The 23,746-nt window shown below is 35.7% G+C and overlaps 1 protein-coding gene and 1 long non-coding RNA gene across 5 annotated transcripts in view; one reads left to right on the top strand and one right to left on the bottom strand.

The window, feature by feature from the left end:
* MRPS17 (mitochondrial ribosomal protein S17) overlaps window positions 1–23,746 on the top strand; it is a 170,034-nt gene that overhangs the window by 29,848 nt on the left and 116,440 nt on the right. The window contains exons 1-4 of one of the 4 annotated variants that reach the window (XM_073215244.1): window positions 1,169–1,275; window positions 5,446–5,572; window positions 5,909–6,001; window positions 13,820–21,749. In XM_073215244.1, coding sequence (XP_073071345.1) covers window positions 5,539–5,572; window positions 5,909–6,001; window positions 13,820–14,877 — 1,185 coding nt within the window. In that variant the 5' untranslated portion in view covers window positions 1,169–1,275; window positions 5,446–5,538 and the 3' untranslated portion in view covers window positions 14,878–21,749. Of the gene's footprint in view, window positions 1–1,168; window positions 1,276–2,530; window positions 2,666–5,445; window positions 5,573–5,908; window positions 6,002–13,819; window positions 21,750–23,746 lie in introns of those variants that run through there. The other 3 variants (XM_073215243.1, XM_073215242.1, XM_073215245.1) reach the window with 3 other exon arrangements.
* Window positions 1,255–20,791, bottom strand: LOC118969166 (uncharacterized). Its single transcript, XR_005057084.2, has 3 exons — window positions 20,661–20,791; window positions 2,106–2,208; window positions 1,255–1,386 (listed from the first exon to the last, which is right to left on the bottom strand). It is a non-coding gene; the product is annotated as an uncharacterized lncRNA (long non-coding RNA).

The following is a 23,746-nucleotide window of genomic DNA, read 5'->3' as shown; positions in this document are numbered from 1 at the left end:
TTATGCTAAGTGTAATAGTCCAGGCAGAGAAGGACACATACCATATGATTTCACTTACATCTGGAATCTAAAGAACAAAATAACAAACAAAATTCATAGAGAAACAGATTGGTAGTTGCCAGAAGGGAGAGGGGTGGGGGATGGGCAAAATGGGTGAAGGCGATGAAGAGGTACAAACTTCCAGTTATAAAATAAATAAGTCGTGTACAGCATGGGGCCCATAGTCAATAATATTGTATTGCAAATTTGTAAGTTGTTGAGGATAAATCTTAAAAGTTCTCACCACAAGAAAAAAGTGTGACTTTGTATGAGGACAGGTGGCAAATAATATGGTGATCTTTTTGCAATGTATACAAATGTCAAATCATTATGTTGTACACCTGAAACTAATATAATGTATCTTGATTATACTTCAATAAAAAAAATAGAATTCCTTCATGACCTTCACTGAGGAAAGACTCTCAATTACAGCTAAAGATTCAGAAGCTATCAAAGAAAAGATTGTTGCGTTCAACTCCTTAAAAGTACCAAAAAATCTGTATGACAAATGGAAACTATAAGCAAACTAAAAAAACATGTCAAATAGAGAAATATATTTTGCTACTCAAATTACAATGGACTAATGTTTATAATACATAAGGCTCTTACCTAAATCAGTAAGAGAGTAGGAGCCCAATAGAAAAATGTACAAATATCATAAAAAGACAATTCACAGGAAAGAAAATTCAGATGGGTCTTAAACACAGGAAAAACGTTCACCTATACTCATAACAAGAGAAAATTTAAATTAAAACTAGAGAAAACTTGGTATTTTATCACCAAGCTTCATACTTGCCACAAGTTTGGTATTTTCCACAAGCTTGATAATGTACTCTCTTGGCAAAGCTTCAGAGAACAGGCTGTTTCTTGGTGTGGTGTGTGGCAAATTGCATTTTCAGAAAAATGGTCAAAATCTCTCCCATCTGAAACACTTTATGACTTTATGTCACTTTCAATATGACTTTGACACTCATCTCAAGACACTGAGGTCTGTATTTCCTACACTGAATCTGGGCAAGCCTGTTTGTTACCTGTGAAAGTAAAGCGATGTGACTGTCCAGGCAAGTTATAAAAAGCAGTAAGACTTCCACCTCATTTTCATGAGATGCTTTCTCTAAACCCAGGTACTTTGCCATGAAGAAACCCAAATAGCCCAGGGAGAAGCCCACTTGGAGAGAGTAACCAAGGTTTCTAACTGAGCTCTTAGCTGAAAGCCAGCACAAACTTACCAGCCATGTGAGTAAGCCATCTTCAAGTGTATTCTCCAATCTAAAGTCAAGCCCTCCCAGCTGATGCCACATAGATCAGAGGCATTCTGTCCCCATGAGTCTTGTCCAAATTGCAAATCTGTGAGCAAAATAAATGATAGTTGCTGTATTAAACCCACAAATTTGGGAGTGATTTATTATGCAGCATCAGATAACTGTTATGGATTTTAGTACCTGCAAGTGGGGTGCTGCCAAAACAAAAACCTAGAGCATATGGCATTAGCTTTAGAACAGAACCAATTAAAAAGTAGGAAGAAAATGGAAAAGAAAAGACTAACAAGTAACATCATAAGGGACCTCAAGGAGAGTTAGTATAGGCTTGAAGGACCTTTGTCCAGGCTTAGAGGTGGTAAGGAAAATATGAGCTAAAGGAAAGGAGACCCAAGAACAACAAATTTTGGGCAATGTTACCTTCAGTAACAAGGAAAATGGGAAATATGCTTAATGAACTCAATGATCTATCTAAGTAGATTTTCAGACAGAAGATTGAAATTGCCAACTGGTAGCTTCTGGCTACCTAAAGTAAAATGTAGAGGAAAAAGATAAATTATGAAGAAACCTGGAATTACTGAGCTTGAAAATAAAACTTTCTCATTCAGAGCTCTCAACACGTGCCCACTTCAGCTACATTTTAGAATTGCGGTGGACTACTGTTTACTTGAATTGGAAGTATCCCTAGTGGTTATTTCTATGCCTTTCATACCATTGTAAGTTTGTGTAGATTAGAGGGTGGGGCCAAATAACTATTCTTAAGTTCACAGGTCATTGTATAGGGAGAGAGTCTTCAAGGAACCATACCTGGGAAACTACACTCCAAGATCCTCATCTGCATTTGGGTCTGATTTTGATGACAAGATCTTGGACTTCAAGCCAGTGTCACAATCGGATGAAACTTGAGGATCTTGGGGAAGAAGATAAGTGTATTTGCATGTGGGAGGGATGAGTTTATATGTTCAAAAAGTAGACTGTGGCAGAGTGTATTTTCCCAAAATGGCACAATTTCTACCATCCCAGAGGCTCTTCTTATAAGGTGACTTAAATACTCTTTCCATAAAAGATAAGGGACTATTTCCCTCTTACATATGGGCAGTCTTCTGGCATGCTGGAAGTGAGCTATGCAACTACTGAGGCTGGGGAAAAAAAAGGTTCTCTTGGGAATTTTGCCCTTGTGATCCAGCCACCATGCCATGAAAAAGCCCAAGGATCCTGTGGAAAGGCCCTCTGGAGGGAAGTGAGGACTCTGGCTGACCACCACCTGTCAGATAGCACCAACTTGCCAGCCATATGAGTGAGCCATCTTAAAAGTGAATTTTACAGCCCAAAGTTGAGCCACTTGGCTGAAACCAAATGGAACAAAGGTGAGCTAGTCACACTGAGTCCTGCCCACATTACAGATTTTGGGAATAAAATAAATGTTTAGAGCCACTAAATTTGGGATGTTTTGTTAGCAGCAATAGATTGATGTTATAGAATGTAAGTTGATACAATCCCTGTAGAGATCAATTTGACAATATGTATCAAAATTACAGATTTATATACTCTTACCAGACATCCCATCTTAGGGAGTTGATTCTACAAATAGACTTGTATACAGTTGTGAAATAATATACATATAAAATAATTGCAGCATTATTTATAATAGCAAAAGAGAAGAAAGCAGCTAAAATGTCTGTAATGGACTAGTTAAATAAATTTTGCAACATTCACACAATAGAGTGTTATGCAGCTATAAGCAAAAGTGAGGAAGATATCTATGAACTGATATGGAAGGATTTCCAGGATAAACTGATCTGTGAAAAAAGTAATATGCAAAAGAGTATCTATAGTATACTGTTTTGTGTAATAAAGAGGAAATAAAAACATACGTATACATATATCTATTCATTTGAACAAAAAGAGACACCACTTGGAAAGGTGATATTCAGTCTACTGAGATTGGTTGCCTACAGGCCTTGAATGGGTTTGGGGTGAAAAAGATGGAATGGTGGGAGGGCGGAGAAGAGTATAGAGGGAGGGCCTAAAATTGATCGCGAACAGGATCAATTGAATTAAACTATATTTTAAATTACTGATGTAAGCAGGAATTACTGGAAGAATCAGGAAATGGAGTTAACCTTTAAAGTTAAACAGTGGTACTTAACACCTTGAGGGTAAAAGCAAAATAACTCTAGCAAATTCTTTAATTTGTAGGCTGCTTTTGTGCAGAGACATGTGTTAGCAACACTGAGACCATTTTGTTTACATTCTAAGATTGAGCAAATAAATATGTTGTGTATAATGACAGCCAGGTCAGAGAACGGAACAAATATGAAGAGAGAAGAATACAATGAACCCTACAATGTTGGATTAAAATTAGAGGTAGCAGTGTGAACTGATTGGTTTTAATACATATAGCTACATGGAGAAATGGATATGAAAGTGTGTGTCTATGTTTATGTGTACATACATCATTTTATATACATATATACCTCTATTTTGCAGATGCAGCCACTGATTATTATATTATTACATATAGGGCCTAGAAGCAATGATTAATTCCAGTAACATTCAACAAACATAGTGCTCAGATTTTGGTTTCTAAATGCCATTTTCCATTAAAAAGAACCAGGCATAGCCACTCAGTATTTGACCAGCAGAGCAGAACATGACACCCTGCAACTGCAGATCCTCTAGTTGGAAGCAGAAGCACTTAGTATTGGACCATTAAAAGGAACCAGCGATCCTTAGAAAAATGGCTGATTTGGGCTTGATGGAAGAAAGTACAATATGAACCTTCAAAGAACATCTTTCTATCCCAGAAAATAAAGAAGAGAATGATAAGGACATGTTAGAAAGACACAGAAGCCAGTTTGAAAGGCCCCTACAGACTAAATCTAGGACAATCAGTATTAAGATAGTGATAGTAAATTATAACTTACTGAAAAAACTAATTCCACCTTATATAAATTAAAGATGTTATTGACATCTGCTGACATCACAGTAGAAGGTCAACTAATAATATACAAAGAATGATGAAAAGCACTATTGAGCAACCATCATAATTACAGTTGATCCAGGCAAAAATCATCAGTGGATGCTAAAAACTAGTAGATGAAAGCTTGAGGAGCAATAGAATATTTACATAGTCTCAAAGTATCTCCCCAACAAGACACCTTTTAATTACAGGATGAAATAGTAGTTTTCCAGTAGAAATTACTGTTAGATAGCCACCTTAACCAGTAATGTGTCTCCTGATATGACTTGCTGAGAAGAACCCAGTTGCCCTTCTGTACTAGTCCTGAGGAGACATTAGACAAGCCCAAATTGAGGTTTAGTCTCAAAACATCCCTGGATAAATTATTTAATTTCTTTTAGCTTCAATGACTCATCTCTAAATTGCCTACATCAATTAATTGAAATACATCTGAGAAAGATATGTTATCAAAGCATGAAAAATAATTTAAATAAAATGCCAATACTGTGACTTAAATATTGAATCTTAGGGAAAAAACAACTTACTTGGAACATCACATTCTACTGATTCTGAAGAATTGAGTTGTGTGTGTCTGCATGTCTGTGTCTCTTAGAGCAAAAAGGTTAAAAAGCATTAACAATGGAGGAAATTTAGAGGTCACCCTTTTTTATTTGAAATTCCTACCTTTAACAAGAGAGTTTCTTTTACTGATCCCAACATCATGTGCCTTCTACTCTCAACCTGTTTGCCCCTGTTGCTTTTTTTAACCCAATGGAATATCCTCTTTCCTGTTCTGTTCAAAATTTTAAAATGTTAGGGATTTACACAACATCCACCAACATGATATCTGCTTTTACTATTTCAACATGACCTGAATTCTTTCATTTCTGAAATCTTACAGCATGAATTTCCCATGTGGTTTTTAAAATTATTTAAATGATATGAAAGTCTTTCCCCTACAAGTTGTAAAAAGCTTAAAAACAAGCATTATTTCATGCATTTTTAAATCTTGAAAGGTGGTGAAAAGACAGGTACTAATTATTTCACAAATTCTGATCTGGATTACTCAGAGTCCTGAAGACTGTCAGGACAATAGCTAAAACATCCTAACCTTTGTCTACTGCTGTACCTTTGCCTCTTCCCTCACGGATCCCTGGCTGAGCAGGCATGCACTTGATGTTTCAGGAATCACTGACATTCCAGGATGTGGCTGTGGACTTCACCAGAGAGGAATGGGACCAGCTATACCCTGCTCAGAAGAATCTATATCGAGATGTGATGCTGGAGAACTATAGGAATCTGGTCGCACTGGGTAAGGATGGTGACCCTGTAAAACTGGAACCCATTCTTAGATGGGTTTATTTCCTTAAATAATGAAAATCTCCAAAGCTTTTGTGAATATAGTTCAGGTCAGGACAGAAGAATGCTAGTCAATTTTGGAAACAAACCTTTGTTTCCTGCTTTCTCCTCAGTACAAGGGCTTTATTGATATTGTTGAGAAGGGAGGCAGCCTTATTTTGATGCCTCTGAAATCTCCCTTTTCCAAATCCAGAGAGGCCCTAAAGACTAGAAAGGTTGGGTATTATTTCTGAGAGAGACTTTTGTTCACAGTATAAACTTCTAAGACATATATTTTTTCCATGAAAAGGGCATCAACTTTATAAGCCAGAGGTGATCACTCAGTTGGAGCAAGAGGAGCAATGGATGATAGAAAGAGGCAACTCAGTGGATACTCATCCAGGTAAGAAGCAAACACTTGGGTATCTGCTACTCAGTGAAGGGAAACAGTCATTTCTGAAATACTCAACTTAGTGTGCTCCAAATATCTCCCTCTGGGATTTAAAGAATACGGAGACCTTTTCAAAAACCTAGTTCATATTTGACTTTATTCCATAGTGGAAGAGGCTCTCATTTTCTTTTTCTGATTAGAGATCATTTTTACTTGTAAAAAAATTTACACAAGTTATTTTGAAGGTATTCATTTGAATACCCATAAATACCTTGGTGGTGAAAATCTTCACATAACATTTTCTTTCTATTTTTTAGGCATACATTCTCTCTCCAGTATTCTTTAAATCTTTCTCTTCCATACCAAAAATCCTCTTTTATTTTTGCTTACTTTTTATTATTTCATTTTCCTTTTATTATCAAACTCTTTAAACTTATCTAAAAACATAGCTTCAATTTTCTTGATCATCTTTATGGTATGACTTCTCTCCTACCTGTACTACTAAAATTGTTTTCTTGGAGATTGCCAGTTACTTTCTTCTAGTCAAATCCAGTGGCTAAAAAAAAACACCATTATTGTCTCCTATGATCCTGTTGCATTTGATTGTGTTGGCTTTACTTCTTGAAATTTTCTTCCACCCTGGGTTGTGATATACACTATTCTTGCCTCTTCTAGCCTCTACACCTGCTCCTTTGCTACCTTCTTTTCCTCCTTATTCTTCTAAAGGCAGGTATTCCTGTGGTCCTCGTGTTCCATTCTTATTAGTACATTGCATTTAAGTAGGCCTTCTGTGTTATTTTCCAATTTCTATAATCCTAGCCTCAATATTTCACCCACATTATCTTCCCAGATTTTAGATTATATTTTTTGTTTGTGAATATCATGCTATCATTTTAATTAAATATTTCAAAACCTGGCTCTGTTAATTTCATACTCTCTTCTTTAAAGCATCTCACTAAATATGAGACTTTTTGATCAAAAAATCCCCCAAATCTTAGCTCCCTCTTGTTGGATTAGCAACTAAAGTGCTCTGCCTGATTTAGCAAATAATTGACTGTTAAATTTATGGCATATGTATACTGAGTTAGGTATTTTTCACTCTGATCCATTAAGCCAGGCTAACCTACCTCATTTCTATTTAGTTCCTACTCTGATTCTTTGCTCTGACACCTTGTTACATCATTTGGACTTGGCTTTCTGTCATCAGCTTTTTCAAGTTGACTTTGACTTCGCTATCCTGGCTCTCAGTGCTCTAAGTTATTTTAGGTAGGAAAACTTGTTCCTATTTCAGCCTCTCTGAACCAACATTTTGGCCTGACCAGTGCTAACATTCCATGGATAGAGGCTAATAATGAAAACATTTGGTCAAGAACCCCTAGCATTATCCCTGACAACAGTGGGTAACATCATTTCTATGAACCTCCACACCCTTAAAATTGGGGAGTAGGAAACTGAAGGAAAAACATGAAAAACTCTCTTTTCAGGTGAATTGCCAAGGTGGGCACCTCCAGCAGAAGGGAGAACTGTTCTTTCCCAAGACACATAGGCTGGCCATGTGTAGGATACACAGTATCTCCCATTATGTCCCTACCCACAGACACCCAACTAGAGAAAATAATTGTTAACTTAAGAAAATTTCCACATTTCATTATACAACTATATGTGGATGCTTAAGGCTCTTGGTTCACAGATTTGCTTGAATAACTGATTTCTTCTTTGTTATCAGAAACAGGCAGTCTCCTCCAAGGAGACTACTTGCATTTTTGCATTATACTGTGAAACACAATCAATAGTTCTTGTTATGAGGATATCTCAAAAGTATTTTTGATTGAGGGACTGTGGTAGAATGATCTAGCTTATGTGACCTAATTCTGGCTTATGTGACCTAATTCTGATATGCTATCTGACATATTGCTTCCTTCATGTTATTAACATCTGCTGATGTCTGTAAATCTCTTCCTAGCTAATGTGAGACCTGGAAAATGTCCAGTGGATTTAGCAACAGAGAAGTTAGAAATTATATCAATGAGAGAAGTGACAGGGGAGTGATTAGAAGAACAATTGGTTATATGTTGTTGAGTGCACAGGAGATAAGAAAGTAGAGCTAGTAAGCATCAGTACTTGTACAACAAGCTACAACGAGAAAAGGAGACAATAAAAAGGATATTTACTAGACTAGGAGGTAGTGTAAAAGGAGGATTGTTTTAAGCAGGAACCATTTTAGCATGTTTATAATGCTGAAGGGAAGAAGTCAATAAAGAGGGTAAGAAGAAAATAAATACAAGAGATAGAGCAAAGTTCTAGAAGAGATGAGAATGTGACTGGAAAAAAGCTTAGGGTGATTTTGTATCTAAATAAGTTTGTTGGTATAAGATTTTAGGGAGTTGACACAAGATGATTCCTGTTTTCTTGGTAAAGTAGGAGGCAAGGTCCTCTATTGATTGTAAAGGAATTGGGAAGACAAGTAGAGAACTTGAGGATCACTTGCTTACTAAGCTTATTAAGATCAGTGGAAACTGACCAAAAAAGAGCAAGGGATTACTGATCAGCTTTGAGGGCCCAAATGAGATTTTGCTCTATACATTTGTGGCTTCTAATTTCCAGGGGCAAGCCATTTCTCCTGTTATTCAGCCCTGGAAATGGTTTGTAGAGCCTAGGTTAAGGGCCTGTTAGACTAGTAGAACTAAAGGAGGAAAACTGTGAAAGAGAGTTAATCAGGTGATTTGACATAGAGTGCAAGAAGTGACAAGAAGTAAGGTCTGAAGGAGACTGAAAACTAGAAAGTAACAGAAGAGTCAAAGAAATGGAGTTCTAGATGAGATCAGAAAGTAAGTATAATGTGAATAAGTCCACTTGTTGGGCAAGAGAGTGGGACACTGAGTTTAAGATTTCTTACATAACTGTATGGCCAGGTAAATAGATTGTTCCTTTGCCTTCTTTACTCTGCTTTAACAATCAAGTCAGTGTCTCTACTATACACATAATGTAATCCCATACAAAGTGCCGACAAGATTTTAAAAGGATGTAAATAAGCTCATTGTAGAGTTCCCATGGGAAAAACAAAACACAAAGACAATCAGGGAAGTTCTGAAAGGAAAAACAGTAAGGGGGACTATCCAGGCTAGATGATACATAATAAAATTTCATTAATTAAAACAAGACAGACTACTGACCAAAATGGTAATCTGGAAATAGAACCAAATACATGCAGGAGTTTAGTATATGATAAAAGCATTATCTCAGATTAGGAGGGAAAAGGTAGATTTCTTAATAAATGGTGTTAAGACAACTAGTATTTAAAAAGTAGACCTTTAATAAATAATGGGTAGCTATTGGATCCATAGCTTACCCCTTAAATCAAGAAAAACTCCAAAGGGATCAGAGACTTTCAATGTAAAACATGAAAACATAAGAGATCTGGAAGAAAACATACGGAAATCTTTTATATAACATTGAAATGGGGAGTTGCCTCTATGATTCAGAATCTAGAAGCCATAAAAGAAAAGATTCATACATTCAACACACACAAATCCCAAAATTCTCCATGGTATAAAATAATAAGTAAAGTAAAAAGATAAGTAGCAAGGATGGAAAATGCTTACCAGTATATAAAGGCTAATCACCCATTAACATATAAGTCTCCTCTAAATCAATGAGGCCAACAGCCCAATAGAAAAATACACAAATATGATTCTTAGATAAAGGAATACAAATACCTTTAACATGAAAAAATGTTCAGTCTCATTCATGGTAAGAGAAACACAAATTGAAACTACAACAAATTACCCTTTCTTACCTATCAGACTAGCAAAATTCCAAAGGTTTGATAACACACGCTGTTGAGCCCATAGGGGAGAAAGCACTCTCATACATTGCAACCACCAGTCAACACAAAGGTATCTTAGACTAATCAAGGAGCTTTCTTTCCACACACTCAGTTTAGCATTGTAGACTCTTTGGATGAACAAAACATAGTCTAGAGTCACATATTTTTTTAAGTAAAGTTTTATAGTAATGCATTCTAAAACCATTCTCTGTCTTACATATTGTCTATGACTGCTTTCACAATATAAAGCAGAGTTGAGTATTTACAACAGAGCCCACAAAACCCTTTACAGAAAAAGCTTGCCAACCTCTGGTAAAGCAGTAGTTTGTAACTCTCTGTGACCACCACTCTCATTAACAAATGTATTTTTATTGCAGCCCATGAGATCTATATAATCTCTAAAACTGAAACAAAGTTTTGCCAAACATTTATCATTATCACTGTTTGATGAACTTTGATATTTTCTGTTCTTTTTTAGCCTGTTCTGTTTTAGTTTTTAATTAATTTTTACCCACTAAATTAATATAACCATGGTACATTTTTTTAACTAACAAAAGAACTGGAAATACCACAATGCTTTGCAAGTAGAAATAATAAACTTTAAAAAATTTGTTTTCCTCCCTCCCTTTCTCCCTATTTCTTTTTCTCCCTCCTTCCTTCCCTCCCTCTCTCCTTCCTCTTGTTTCTTGTTTCCTTCCTCCCTACTTTCTGAATAATCCAGTTCAAAAGTCATTGGGTGATGCTAAACAGGGTGTCTACTGGTGAGGTATGCAGTGGTACAGAAGGCCTGCAGGGTATTATTTAAGTTACTCAGTGACATCACAATGTGCAAATATTGACCAAGGGCCTGTCTGGAAGGTACCCTTTCTTAATACAATGTTATAAATTCCCTTGAAATGGAATTTTATTAAAAGCCCATAACCCCTGGAATTGATCCAAGAAATGCAGAGTCAGTGGAGACATATAGTAACACCATTGAGACTACAATAGTCTACATAAATCCCCTGTTTTTCTTTATGAAGTTCCCTTAGGCTCCTGTAAGAATAATGAAAGCCTGAAGAACCTCTGTCAGAAGGTAGAGCCTTAGTCTGTAGCTGTTACCATGACATTATACTCTTTTAACTTAGGACTTGGGCACAAGATAGATTGCATGTCATTCTCACAGTGTAGGCAGGGGAAACTCTTTTGCTTTCATATCTGAAAACACTTTCTTCCCAAGAAGCACTTTTATCTGTAATCTCAAGCAGCAGTGAGATAGGCAGTGTAAGATCTGATAGGGGATAGACAGAAGTACAAAGCGGGGCTTGGATGTTTCCATGAATGATTGGGTTTCTAGCCAGGTAAGCCAAATCAGGAAGAAATTAGTGGATAATGAATGAAGAGCGCCTCTACATGCTCCTGTATACATGGGGTGGTGAGGGTAGTCATCCTCATTGGTGCCTCATTAAGGGCAGTTGCACTCATTTGTACTAACATGGGGACTTAGGTGAGTAGCTGGGGCAAATGGAATAGAGTTTGTTCTCAAAACTGCTTTGAAGCCCAAGGTAATCATTTCTCAAGCTGAATTAGAAACCCTGTCCCCTGGCATCCCACTGGATGTAGATAGGCAACCCTGTGATGAGTGATCTGATATGCCTTGAAAGTATTCAAAGTCAGGAAGCAGTACTTGTACAGTCCATGTGTACAGCACAATCATTCCTCCTGGTATCATCATGGTAAGCTGTCAGCCACCAGGAGTTTTCCCTTTTCCCTCATAGAAGCAAGAGTTAGAAACAAGGCAGTCAACAAAATGACCATGAACATGTTGATCAGGTTGCCATGTTTCTAGGGATAAACAAAAGTCTGAAAGCTAAAATTTAGCAGATTAAATCTGTAAACTCTAATACTAGGCAGTAGGACCTTGGAGCACCATACTTACCTGTGGTTCCATGAGCAAGGTTAGCAGGCTGTGGATGGTGTTAAGAGAACATTACAGACAGTCTAAACAGCTACAGCTAGTCATTCTAAACATTTTAGACTCAAAATCCCTGGTAGACAAAAGCATTTAGGCTGAAAATAAAGTGGTCCCATTGATAATTTGGTGGAAATAGTTTAATTATCTTTTTTGTACATCTTTAATCACATTGATCTGTTTTTCATAATCTTCTGATTTAGATTTTTTCTTTTTAAAATTCCTATTTTATGTTCAGCCAACTAACTATTCTTACTGTGCTGTTTGTTTGTGATAAGAGTAAGTTCCAATATAACCTAAGTATGAATTGATTAAAAGTACTTTGTAAATCCATAAAATTGGATATTTTATAGACCTTTAAAAGTTCTATGAAAATGTATTTGTTGATGTGGAAATGTGTTCATGATATGCAGTAATGTAAAACAGCAAAATATAAAGTACTATGGCATAATTACAATTTATTTTCCCAGTTCTGGGCATAATTATTAAAGGTGCCCCCTTTTACTGTGAAGTGTTCTAATTTGGACATCATATGTGCCAGCTTCTAAGCCACCACTTCTATGGCATTATACACATTCCCTGTGTTCTGAAGACCAAGACTAATGCATGACTCACATCTGAGAAAGTTAAAGCAGTTCAAGGCCCCAAAACAGCTGACTAAATGAAATGACTTTTTTGAGTGAGCCAGGAGAAGCTGATAAGTTCATTATCCAAGTTTATAGGGGCAAGGCATCATGAGTGTTTTTCATGAATCAGCCAACATGATCTTGGATCTTGTCCACTAGGATTCATGGTCTAGGACTAGTCCCAAGGGACTACCCAAAACAGAGATCTATCTATCTAGATCATGGAAATGACAGGACAGAAAGAGGTTCAGCTACAAACTCCCACGAGTCATAAAAGTTCCCAAAAGTGAGTCCATTTTAGCCATCTGCCAACCTGAAAATGTCAGGGTAACCAGTCATACAAAAATTGGCCTATCTCTTAAACCCTCTTCCCACCACACAGCTCCTACCCTCCAACTCTTGCTGGGAGGGAACTAAACAACAGTTGTGAATGAAGGAAGAGATAAGCAGGCAAGTAAGTAGAGAAAGAAGTGAGAGAGTAGAGTCAGGGAAAAAACTAGCAGGGAGAAAGTAGAGTCAGGGAAGGGGTCAGCAGGAAGAAGAGGAAGAGGAAAATGCCTGGAACAGCTCAAAGGAGAGGAAATGAATTAATTTTGGAATTTTGACTAATGCACATGACTATTTTAATTACTGAATACTATGTTTGTGACTTGATGCTATACAGTAGAAGTATCTGTTACCTAAGAATTAGGAGAAAAGCCATGGGACCTGCCCAGATCTCCATTCAGAAGCAGAGGAAAATACCCCCACTAAATAAAGTTTTGGAAAGTGGTAGGAGATTGAAATGAAGTTTTGTTTTTATCATAGCCCATGAGCCAGGCTTGTTCAAAATATGGTTTACCTTTATATTTGTGTGAATGTAGGAAAAATCTGGCAAGATCATCTCCAATTATTAATGATTACCTCTAGGTTAGAATTATAACTTTATGCATTTCCATATTATTTGAATATGTTACTATAGAGAAGTGTTAGTTTTATCATTTTAAACAAAAAATTAAAGCTAGGGAGAAATGCTTTCTAAATAAAGCTAGCATTACAATGGAATAATCCACAGATGAGATTTATAAGGTCCTAGACTTGGACCTGTCTTCTCTAAGTACAGTCTTTCCTCTAATGTCTTCCACCTCTGAACACAGACCTTTTTCTGATATTTGTTATTCTCCTTTCCTTTTCCTTTGAACCGTGAATACTCCTGGATAATCTCTTCTTTTTATAATTGCCACACATTTTAAAATTCTTCCCTGTTCACTGCTTCTTGTCATCCTTTTATAGTCTTTCTGTTACATGGCTGTATTTTAAAACTTTCAATGTCACATATGCCTTGTCTACATTATTGCTGTTTCACTAGGTAATTCATTGTGCAGCAATTTCTTTTTCAAAACTTAGAGAATACTGCAAAATATTTGTATATTCTGAATTTCTTTTAGATGGGGATACTAGACCTGAAATCAAAAAATCAACTCCAAACCAGAATATTTCTGATGAAAATCAAACCCATGACATGATAATGGAGAAACTAACAGGAGACAGTTTCTGGTACTCCATCTTAGGAAGACTCTGGGATTTTGATTACCAGTTAGAATATAACCAAGAAAACAAACAGAGACATTTAGGACAGGTATCTTTTACCCACAAAAATATCACACAGGTGGAAAGCCTTGAATGTATTAGATTTGGGGGAAACTGTAATCTAAATTCAAACCTTATTATGCATCAAAGAATTCCTTCAATTAAAATACCTCTTAATTCTGATACACAAGGAAATAGCATCAAAAATAATTCAGGCTTGATTTACTATCAGGGAAAGTATGTAAGAGAGAATCCTTATGTATATAATGAGTGTGGAAAAATCTTCAATCAACATATTTTTCTTACTAATCATATTCATACTGAAGAGAAACCCAGTGAATGTGGGAAGGCCTTTGGCCATAACTCATCTCTTGCTCAACCTCAGGTAGTCCTTACAGGAGAGAAGCCCTATAAATGTGATGAATGTGGGAAAAGATTCAGCCAGAGGATACATCTTATTCAACATCAGCGAATTCACACAGGAGAAAAACCTTTTATATGCAATGAATGTGGGAAAGCTTTTCGTCAACATTCATCCTTTACCCAACATGTAAGAATTCATACTGGAGAGAAGCCCTATAAGTGTAAACAATGTGATAAAGCCTTTAGCCGTATTACATCCCTTACTGAACATCACAGGCTTCATACTGGAGAGAAACCTTATGAATGTAGTTTTTGTGGGAAAGCCTTTAGCCAGAGGACACATCTTAATCAGCATGAGAGAACTCATACAGGAGAGAAACCTTATAAATGCAATGAATGTGAGAAAGCCTTTAGCCAGAGTGCACACCTTAATCAACATAGGAAAATCCATACCCGGGAGAAATTATGTGAATATAATAAATGTGAAAAAACCTTAAGCCACAATCCTTCACTTACTCAGCAGCATGTAACTCATGGGGGGGAAATCGTATGAATATATAAATATAGGAAACTTTTTGATAAGACCTTTCCATTCCATTCAATATCAAATTATTCATAGCATAGAGGAAGTTTATCAAACTTTTAATGCATAGAAGCCAAACAATTTAGACCTTATACTAGTATCATATTATATTCTAGGAAAGTGTTTAAATAGTGAAAATATTTTATTAACAAGATTATATTAGGAATCACATTCCAAATCTGATACAAAACTGTTTTTAATACTATAGGCAATAACCTATAATTATTCATCTGTGAGTTTTATGGTATAAAGTTTTTAAATGATACAAGCATTGGTTAATCAAGGCAGCAATATAGTGTAACCAGTCACTAAACTTGAATAATCAGAAAAGAGCACTATTTCTCAATATTACAGTTTTTAACCATAGTGTTTACTTAATATTTTTCTTTAAAAGGACTCAGAATTTTTAACCTTGTCCTAGGAATTACTATTTGTGTAAATTACAAGTTTCATATGCTAATTATATTTGTTCTAATTGCCATCAAAGTAAATATATAACTTTGAAATTAAAAATACCCATTAGTGTATCACCTAAATCTGTACCATTTGAGAAACAATGTGATAGGACATGGCAATATTTTATTACTTTTTTAGCAATCCTTGCATTATTTTCATAGGACTTTCAAACAAGTCCTAGATTCACTTTTTAAAAAGTCTTGGAGGAGACTGAGGGTCATACTGATGAACTTTGACAAGTGATGCAGAAAAGTCTACTTTTCTATCCTGTTCTAATTTTAAACAGATTTTTAAATTAATATTGTTATTTCTGCTATATTTGCAGGTTTGAATAGAGAAGAGGTATTTGTTGTTTTTTATAATAACCAGAGGCTAAGAATATTTATGCCTCCCTGCACCACTATGGAAGACATGGGGTAGTAAACTATACCAGAGGGTGAGCTGGCATCCCATTCTTAGTGAGGCTAAAAGCCAGCGAAGAGCCTTGCCAGTTTTATAAACAATTAAGGAAATATTACTAATTGGCTTAATAGTTCATTTTACTTGTTGAAATATATATATGTAACACCTTTTCCCAAAAAGAATTTAAGATAGCTTAATTTGGTTTTTATTATATTGCCTTGACAGAAATCACATTTTGATGTTCCAAAGAATTATAAATGTTAAAATTGTCATAAGCCATATATAGCTTCAACTAAGGGCTGCTTCGGTTTCTTGCCTTTGTTTTTCTCTCAGTCTTCTCAGGCATTAGACTAAGGTAGGAATGCATTCCCCCTGCTTTTTCAACTTTCTTCTAACCTATCTCCCCATTCAGGACTTCCCTATTTTCCCCTGTGAAGGACTAGATTTTATAGGACTTCTGACATTTTCGGTCAAAGCTGAAATTATTTTAAGCCTTTAAAAAATTAAAACACTAAAAACCAAAAAAGTAATCAACTCATTTCATCACAAAAATTAAACTTTTCAAAGGACACTTACGTCCCACATATCAGTGGGTGTGAAATAGGTAACAAAACCTTGAGTTCTTGTAGTCAGGGAGGATTTCTAATAGTAGTTCTGTTCAAACATCTATGTAGTTGAGACCCATTTTCAGGGTAGATCAGTTCTGGAGGTATCTCCTCATCAAAAAGAGCTAAATTTAACATTCATTTGCCATCAGGGAGGCAGAGCGTAGGGCAGTCAGATTTCAGGAAGAGGGAGAGTATGCTAAGGTGAAGTCTCAGACAAAAGAAGTAATAATTAATTAAAGCTTTAATCAAAGTTCAATTTTGCAATGAGACACAAATACTGAATATTCCACAGAGTACTAAGGGCTCTAATACAAGGCAGTGTATCTCAGCTCAGGTGAAAAGTGAGAATATGGGGTTTTTAGAAAGGATCCACAGAATTTGGACAAGCCCAGATAATTGGACAATTCCTGGATTCAACCAGACCACAGCTGGCCAAGGATTTTCAACAATTCTCCATAGGAATTGTAAAATTAGAAGTCTATTATATATTCCTTAGGGTCATAAATGATTATGCTTATATTGTACAGTAAACTATGTCATTCTGGTGTGAATTCATTCTCATGTACTCTGCCTCTTCAAAATATTCCCAGTTAAGGAGTGAACCCTAAATACACATCAAAATACTGGTACTCAGAGTAAGGAATGTTCATATGTTCCTAGGTTTAGGCTCTACCACGTTCTATTTGTACACCTTCCTCAGATTTTTGTAATCTCATCCCAAAATAATAATTCTGTCTCAGACAAATTAAGCATAATTTATGGATTAGCAATTGGCTGATACTTAAGTCATCTATAAAATCTCTTAGAACAAAATATCACTTGTTATGTCATGGGACATTTTATTAAAGACCTTCCTTTTATATAGGTTTAAAATTTTTGACATGTGAACTTACCAAAAGCCATCTTGCCCATTGTCCTCTCATTTTGGTTCAGTGGTTTTTTGGCTAGCATTATATAGGGCTTTTGTTTGCCTCATTATTATAATTATTACAGCCATCTAGCTCCTGCCTGAAGAATGTCAGTTTTCCTCTATAGAATACTTAGCCGCTTCATTTTGCAACACACTTTTGAAACCTCTTTACATTTGTTATTGTATGTGACTTTTAGAGCTGATTAACTGTTGAACTATCTTTCTACTTGGTCTAAGTGAAATAGGAAGAACTACCCAGTATATATACCTTATATGTGTATGTGTGTTCATACATATGTGTATACATGTATATACACATGCACATACTTAGAAAGAAAAAATACAGATTGCTTTTTAAGATCAATAATGAATCATGCATACCATATTCATCCTTTTGCAACTGTTTTGGCACACTTGATTACATTAACTTTGTTCTTGAATATCATTATGAACACTTGGCCTCTTACATACTCAAGCAGTTCCAATTAACCATTTTTTTCAATGTTCAAATCGTGACAACCTGGCCAGTGGAAACTCCATTCAGCTAACTTCTTTTAATTCTTGGCACTCTATCTGTTATCCTTAAGCATATTCTCATTTTTGGAATAAGATGTTCCAAGCATATCCTGAATTTTTTCCTCCAAGACACAGGATTATCTTCCCAAATCCTGCCCAAAGTTTCTATTTCTTTTAGTGTAGAGTGGTAGTAAAGACCAGCATCTGGGCACTAGGGATATTCATGACCACTGAGAGAGACAAAAGCCCTGCTGTGGCTACAGCTGTTGCTTTCACTTTTAGCAGTAGAAGCTGGATCATATGTCTTTAAGACAAGACTTTATTTCTCACTGACTTTTCTAATTTAATGTATATAGATGTACCCTACCGATTTCAACAAGATAGGATGTCTTTGTCACTGGGACGTTCACCTCCACTGACAAATCACTTAAAACAACTTCATTTAAAATTGATCCCAAGATGCCTTTGAGAGGTCCTCAACTTTTTGTGTGAAGCCAGCTCCTAACTTCCTTTTCAAAATTCTACACTCATTAATAAAGAAGATGTGGTACATATACACAATGGAATACTATTCAGCCATAAGAAAGAAACAAATCCTGCCACTTGCAACAACATGGATAGAGCTAGAGGGTAGGTATTATGCTCAGTGAAATAAGGTAAGCAGAGAAACATAAATACCAAATGATTTCCCTCATTTGTGGAGTATAACAATGAAGCAAAATTGAAGGAACAAAACAGCAGCAGACTCACAGACTCCAAGAAGAGACTAGCAGTTACCAAAGGGGAGGGGTGGAGGAGGGTGGATAGGAGGGAGGGAGAAGGGGATTGAGAGGTATTATGATTGGCACACATGGTGTGGGGGTGATCATGAGGAAGACAGTGTAGCACAGAGAAGACAAGTAGTGACTCTGGCATCTTACTATACTGATGGACAGTGACTGCAATAGAGTATGGGGGGGACTCGATAAGATGGGTGAATGTGGTAACCACAGTGTTTTTCATGTGAAACCTTCATAAGAGTGTATATCAATGATACCTTTAAAAAAAATACATACACTCAATATTCTTAAGAGATGGCATAAGGGAATGGTATTGTGTGTTTCGGGCAGGGAAAACCCATGCACAGTGTGCCTTGAGTAGCTCAGCAGGAAATGAATGTCCTCCAAAAATTCTGACTTACTAGCATTGTCTGTATTTTGTAAGAATAACTGGGCTTCTCTACTTTTTAGTGCTTCCTTAAAGTTAGCTCCCATATACTTTCCCAATAACTGGTTATGTTCATAATGAATCTACAGTTGATTGCCTCCTCAACTGCAGAATTTCTGATGCCTTGGTGGCAGTAGCTCCGGCTGGGATTACAAAATAAAAGGTTCTCTCCAGTTTAGGTAGAACAGCTATTTGGCAAGCTGCATTTGGGGCACTCAAAAGTTATTACATGGAGCTGAGGTAAGCGGTAAATTGTGGGGGAAAGAGTGATTGATGAGTATGATAGCAATATACAGCTTGCTGAAAAAAACTCAGTATTGACAACATAACAGAAATGTAAAGGACATGCTTTTAGAGAAACCTACATGTGGAAATGAAAATTTAAGAAATAATCACTACTCAAAAATCAATTTTAAAGAGATTTAAAAAATCACTAGAAAAATGGGTAAAAAAACCTGAAAAGAGAGTTCACAGAAGTGATACAAGTAACCCTTAAAATATGAAAAGATGTTCAACTTCAGTCATAAGACAAATGCAAACTAAGACTGACCTGAAATACCATTTCTCACCAATCAGGAGAAATCCAAAATCTTGACAACAAACTCTATAAAACTGTGAGGAAACAGGCACTCTTATACATCACTTGTAGAGAAGCAACACCACACAACCCCTGTGGAAGGGAATTTGGCAATATCTAGTAAAACCTAATATGCATTTACCCTTTTGGTTCAGCAAACACATTCTAGAAATTTACCCTGAAGGCATACCTCTAAAAATAATAAAGCACACATGCACAAAGTTATTAAAATACTCAGAAAAATATATATATATTCACACAAGACTACTCCACACAGAAAAGTTCTGTGCATCTGAAAAAGAACAAGGAAGATCTCTAAGAACTGATTATTAGTGACTGTTTAAATATATGTTAAATGAAAAAGTCAAATGCAAAAGACCATGTATACAATGTTACCTTTTTGTAAGAAAGAAAAAATATGTATGTATGTTTTTTGCAAAAAGAAATACAGGAAAGACAAATCAAAAACTAACAAATTGGTTACCTATGGAAAATAAGAACAGGATTACAGGGTAAGAAGGGAATGAAACATCTCTGAATATAGCTTATAGTTTTGATTTTTGAATCATTTTAATGATTTACACATTCAAAAAATAAGATTAAATAAAAAAGGACAGATTTATCCCTATTCTTGGCTGCAAAATTGTGTACAAGCAGATACAAGTTAACTTAACTGTATAGAATATTGATATCATAACCACACAGAAGAAAAGGAATCCAAAAAATTTCTAACAGTGCTTTCACTGTACACATTAGGTACCAAAAAAATGCAGAGGAATTTACCTATGAGATTTGCTCTAAGTAGTGATATTATTATTACAATTTTAAAAATATATAGCATGTATTGTAGAATTTAGCACATTATGTCATTGATGTTGCTGGGGTGGGGACTAGAGTTCTCATTGTGGAAGAAAGGAGATACAAATAAGGGATGGGGAAGGAGAACTTTTTGGTGTTTAGAGGTTTGCGTGGGTGCATGTGTGTGCACAGATGGGCTTGTATATATGTGTTTCAATATGTAGATAGCTGCATCCCTTTAATTAGCCTGAAAGCAAGAAAATAATAGCAAGATGCTCACCTAGCACCCAGATTTGGTTTCTAAATTCCATTCCCCTCTGAAACTTCTCCATGGAGAATCTGTTTGTCCAGTGGACAGGGAAAGTATAGGTGAACCTGGATCATACTTTTCTTCCAGAAAGTAAGTTTTGTTCCACAAAAACTAATGGAGACAAGTCAGAAAGTCATGGACATCAAAGAGGCTCCCATGGTCAATTTTGGAACAATTTGAACTTCAAATGAATGACAAGAATAAAACATTATTAAAATTCCATTAGTCAAGACACTGAGGAGTACTGGTTACCATAGGGGAGGAGTTGGGGTATGTGGGTGGAGAGAGTAAGGCAAATACAGGGGCACAAAAATTCTCAATCATAATATAAGTTGGTCACAGGGATAGTAGTACAGCATGGAGAATATAATCAATGATTCTATAACATCTTTCTATGTTGAGAGATAGTAACCACACCAGTAGGGGTGAGGATTTAATAATATAGGTGACTGTTGAACCATTCTGTTGTACATTTGAAACCAATATAAGATTGTATATCAATGATACTTCAATAAAAAAATTAATTAAAAAATATAATTTGGAAATTAAAGAAGAAAGGTTGAAACAACTCAAATATCCATTAACAAATGGGTAAACAATGTGGTATAACCACATAGTGGAATATTATTTAGCCATAAAAAGGAACAAAGTACTAATTCATGCCATGACATGAATGAATCTTGAAAACATTACACTAGTTAAAGAAGCCAGATCATACATTATTTGATTTCATTCATGTGAAAGTGCAGAATAGGAAAATCGATAAAGGCAGAAAGTAGATTAGGGGTTGCTTAGGCCTGAGAGTGGGGATGGGGCGAAAGCTAAAGATTATAGTTTGTTTTTGAGGTGATGAAATGTTCTAAAATTGTCATAATGATTGCACATATCTGTGAGCATAGCAAAAACCATTGAATTTTATACTATAAATGGGTGAATTGTGAAGCCTGTATATCCTTAAAAACTAAAAAGGATATATTAGAATGATTAAGAAATTGTGGCTATGGACTCAGTATATAAATGTGAAATTTCCTTATCTCAATAAAACTGTTAAAACAATAATCCATTAGTCTGTATTAATACCAAAAACAGTTAAAATTTTTTTAAGTGTGAGTGCAACAGAATAAATCTACCTCATAAACATTATACTAAGTGAAAAAAGCCTGACTTAAAAGCATTATACCGTATGATTCCATTTACATCAAGTTCTAGAATAAGCAGTGTTAATATGGTGATAGAAATTAAAATCAGTGGTTGTTCCTGGAGGGGACGGATTGACTAAAGTCATGAGGGAACTTAAGGAAATGTTCTACTTTAATAGTAGTCTGAGTTGTGTGTGTGCATTCATCAAAACCAATTGAACACTTAAGCTATATATGTATTCCACTGTATGTGGATCACATCTCAAAATTGTATTACTTTTTTTAATATATGAAGAAAGGAGAAGGTTCTTCCTTACAAAATAATGTCAACTAAAAATGCAGTAGGAGTGATAGAAAAATCACCATTTTATAACCACCATATTAATAATTGAGAATCATTAGTGGATGCTTAAAAATTGGCTGAAAGCTTGTTTGGAGAACAGGACAGTCACACAGTCTCAAAAGCATCTCCCTAGCAATTACTTGTTAATTACCTAGGGAATTACAGTGGAGAAATCTGGCAGATGCTATCTCAAAGCTCAAACTAATATAAAAAATGGGACACACTGAAATCATGTTATTCATGATGATGGTGCTTTGAGAAGGCTACATCACATATAATATTCCTGCCAATAATTCAAACATTAGGAAACTCAAAACCAAATTGAGAGACAGCTGGCAAAACAACTGGCTTGTGCTCATTTTAAATGTCAGTGTCATGAAAGAAAGACTGAGGGACTGTTCTAGACTGAAGGAAAGTAGACATGGCAACTAAGAGCAATGTGTGATCCTTGATTAGGTCCTGGATCAAATTTTGCAAAAACTATAAAGGATATAATAGAATGATTAAGAAATTGTGGCTATGGACTCAGTATATAAATGTGAAATTTCCTGAGTGTGAAAACTTTACTGTGGTGATACAGGAAAGTGTCCTCGTTCTTAGGAGATTGAGGCATACTCAGTTTTATTGCACTTTGCTTTACTGTGCTTTGCAGATACTGCATTTTTCATAAGCTGAAAGTTTGTGGCAACTGTTGCAACATGTCAAGTGAGTCTGTTGGCACCATTTTTCCAATAGCATTTGCTCACTTCATGTGTCTGTGTCACGTTTTGTTAATTCTCACAATATTTCAAACTTTTGCATTACTATATTTGAAGTGCTGCAATCTCATCATGATACTTTAATGGATGAGGAATTGTTTCTTATGGATGAAGAAAGAAAGTGGTTTCTTGGGATGGGATCCACTCCTGGTGAAGATTGTTGAACTTACAACAAAGGATTTAGATAACAAATTCCCTAAAGGATTCCATAAACTTAGTTGATAAAGCAGCAGCAGGGTTTGAGAGAATCAACTTCAATTTTGAAAGAAGTCCCTCTGTGGGTAAAGTGCTATCAAGCAGCACTGCATGCTAAGGAGAAGTTCAGGAAAGGAAGAATCAATGGATGTAGCAAACAATTGTTTTATTATTTTAAGAAATTGCCACAGCCACCCCAACCTTCAGCAACCATCATCCTGATCAGTCAGCAGCCATCAACATCAAGGCAAGACCATCCAACAGGAAGAAAAAACTATGACTTGTTAAAAGCTCAGATATAGTTAGCATTTTTTAGCAACACATTGTTTTTAATTAAGGTATTTATACTTTTTAGACATAATGGTATAGACTTAATAGACTATAGTATAGTATAAATATAACTTCTTCATGCACTGGGAAACCAAAAAATTCACTGGACTTACTTTATTGCAAATATTCACTTTATGGCAATGTTCACTTCATTATGGTAGTCTGGAACAGAACCTGCAGTATTTCCAAGGTATGCCTGTAGAAACATGATGAATGGAGTATTTATGGGTGAAGTGTCATGATGTCTGCCAGCAACTCCTAAATAGTTTTTAAAAACATGTCACACACACA

Source organism: Manis javanica, chromosome 10 (assembly GCF_040802235.1).
Source record: "Manis javanica isolate MJ-LG chromosome 10, MJ_LKY, whole genome shotgun sequence".
NCBI classification, from domain to species: domain Eukaryota; kingdom Metazoa; phylum Chordata; class Mammalia; order Pholidota; family Manidae; genus Manis; species Manis javanica.
Note: the sequence above shows the minus strand (reverse complement) of the source record. Positions and strands in the feature narration are given on the sequence as shown.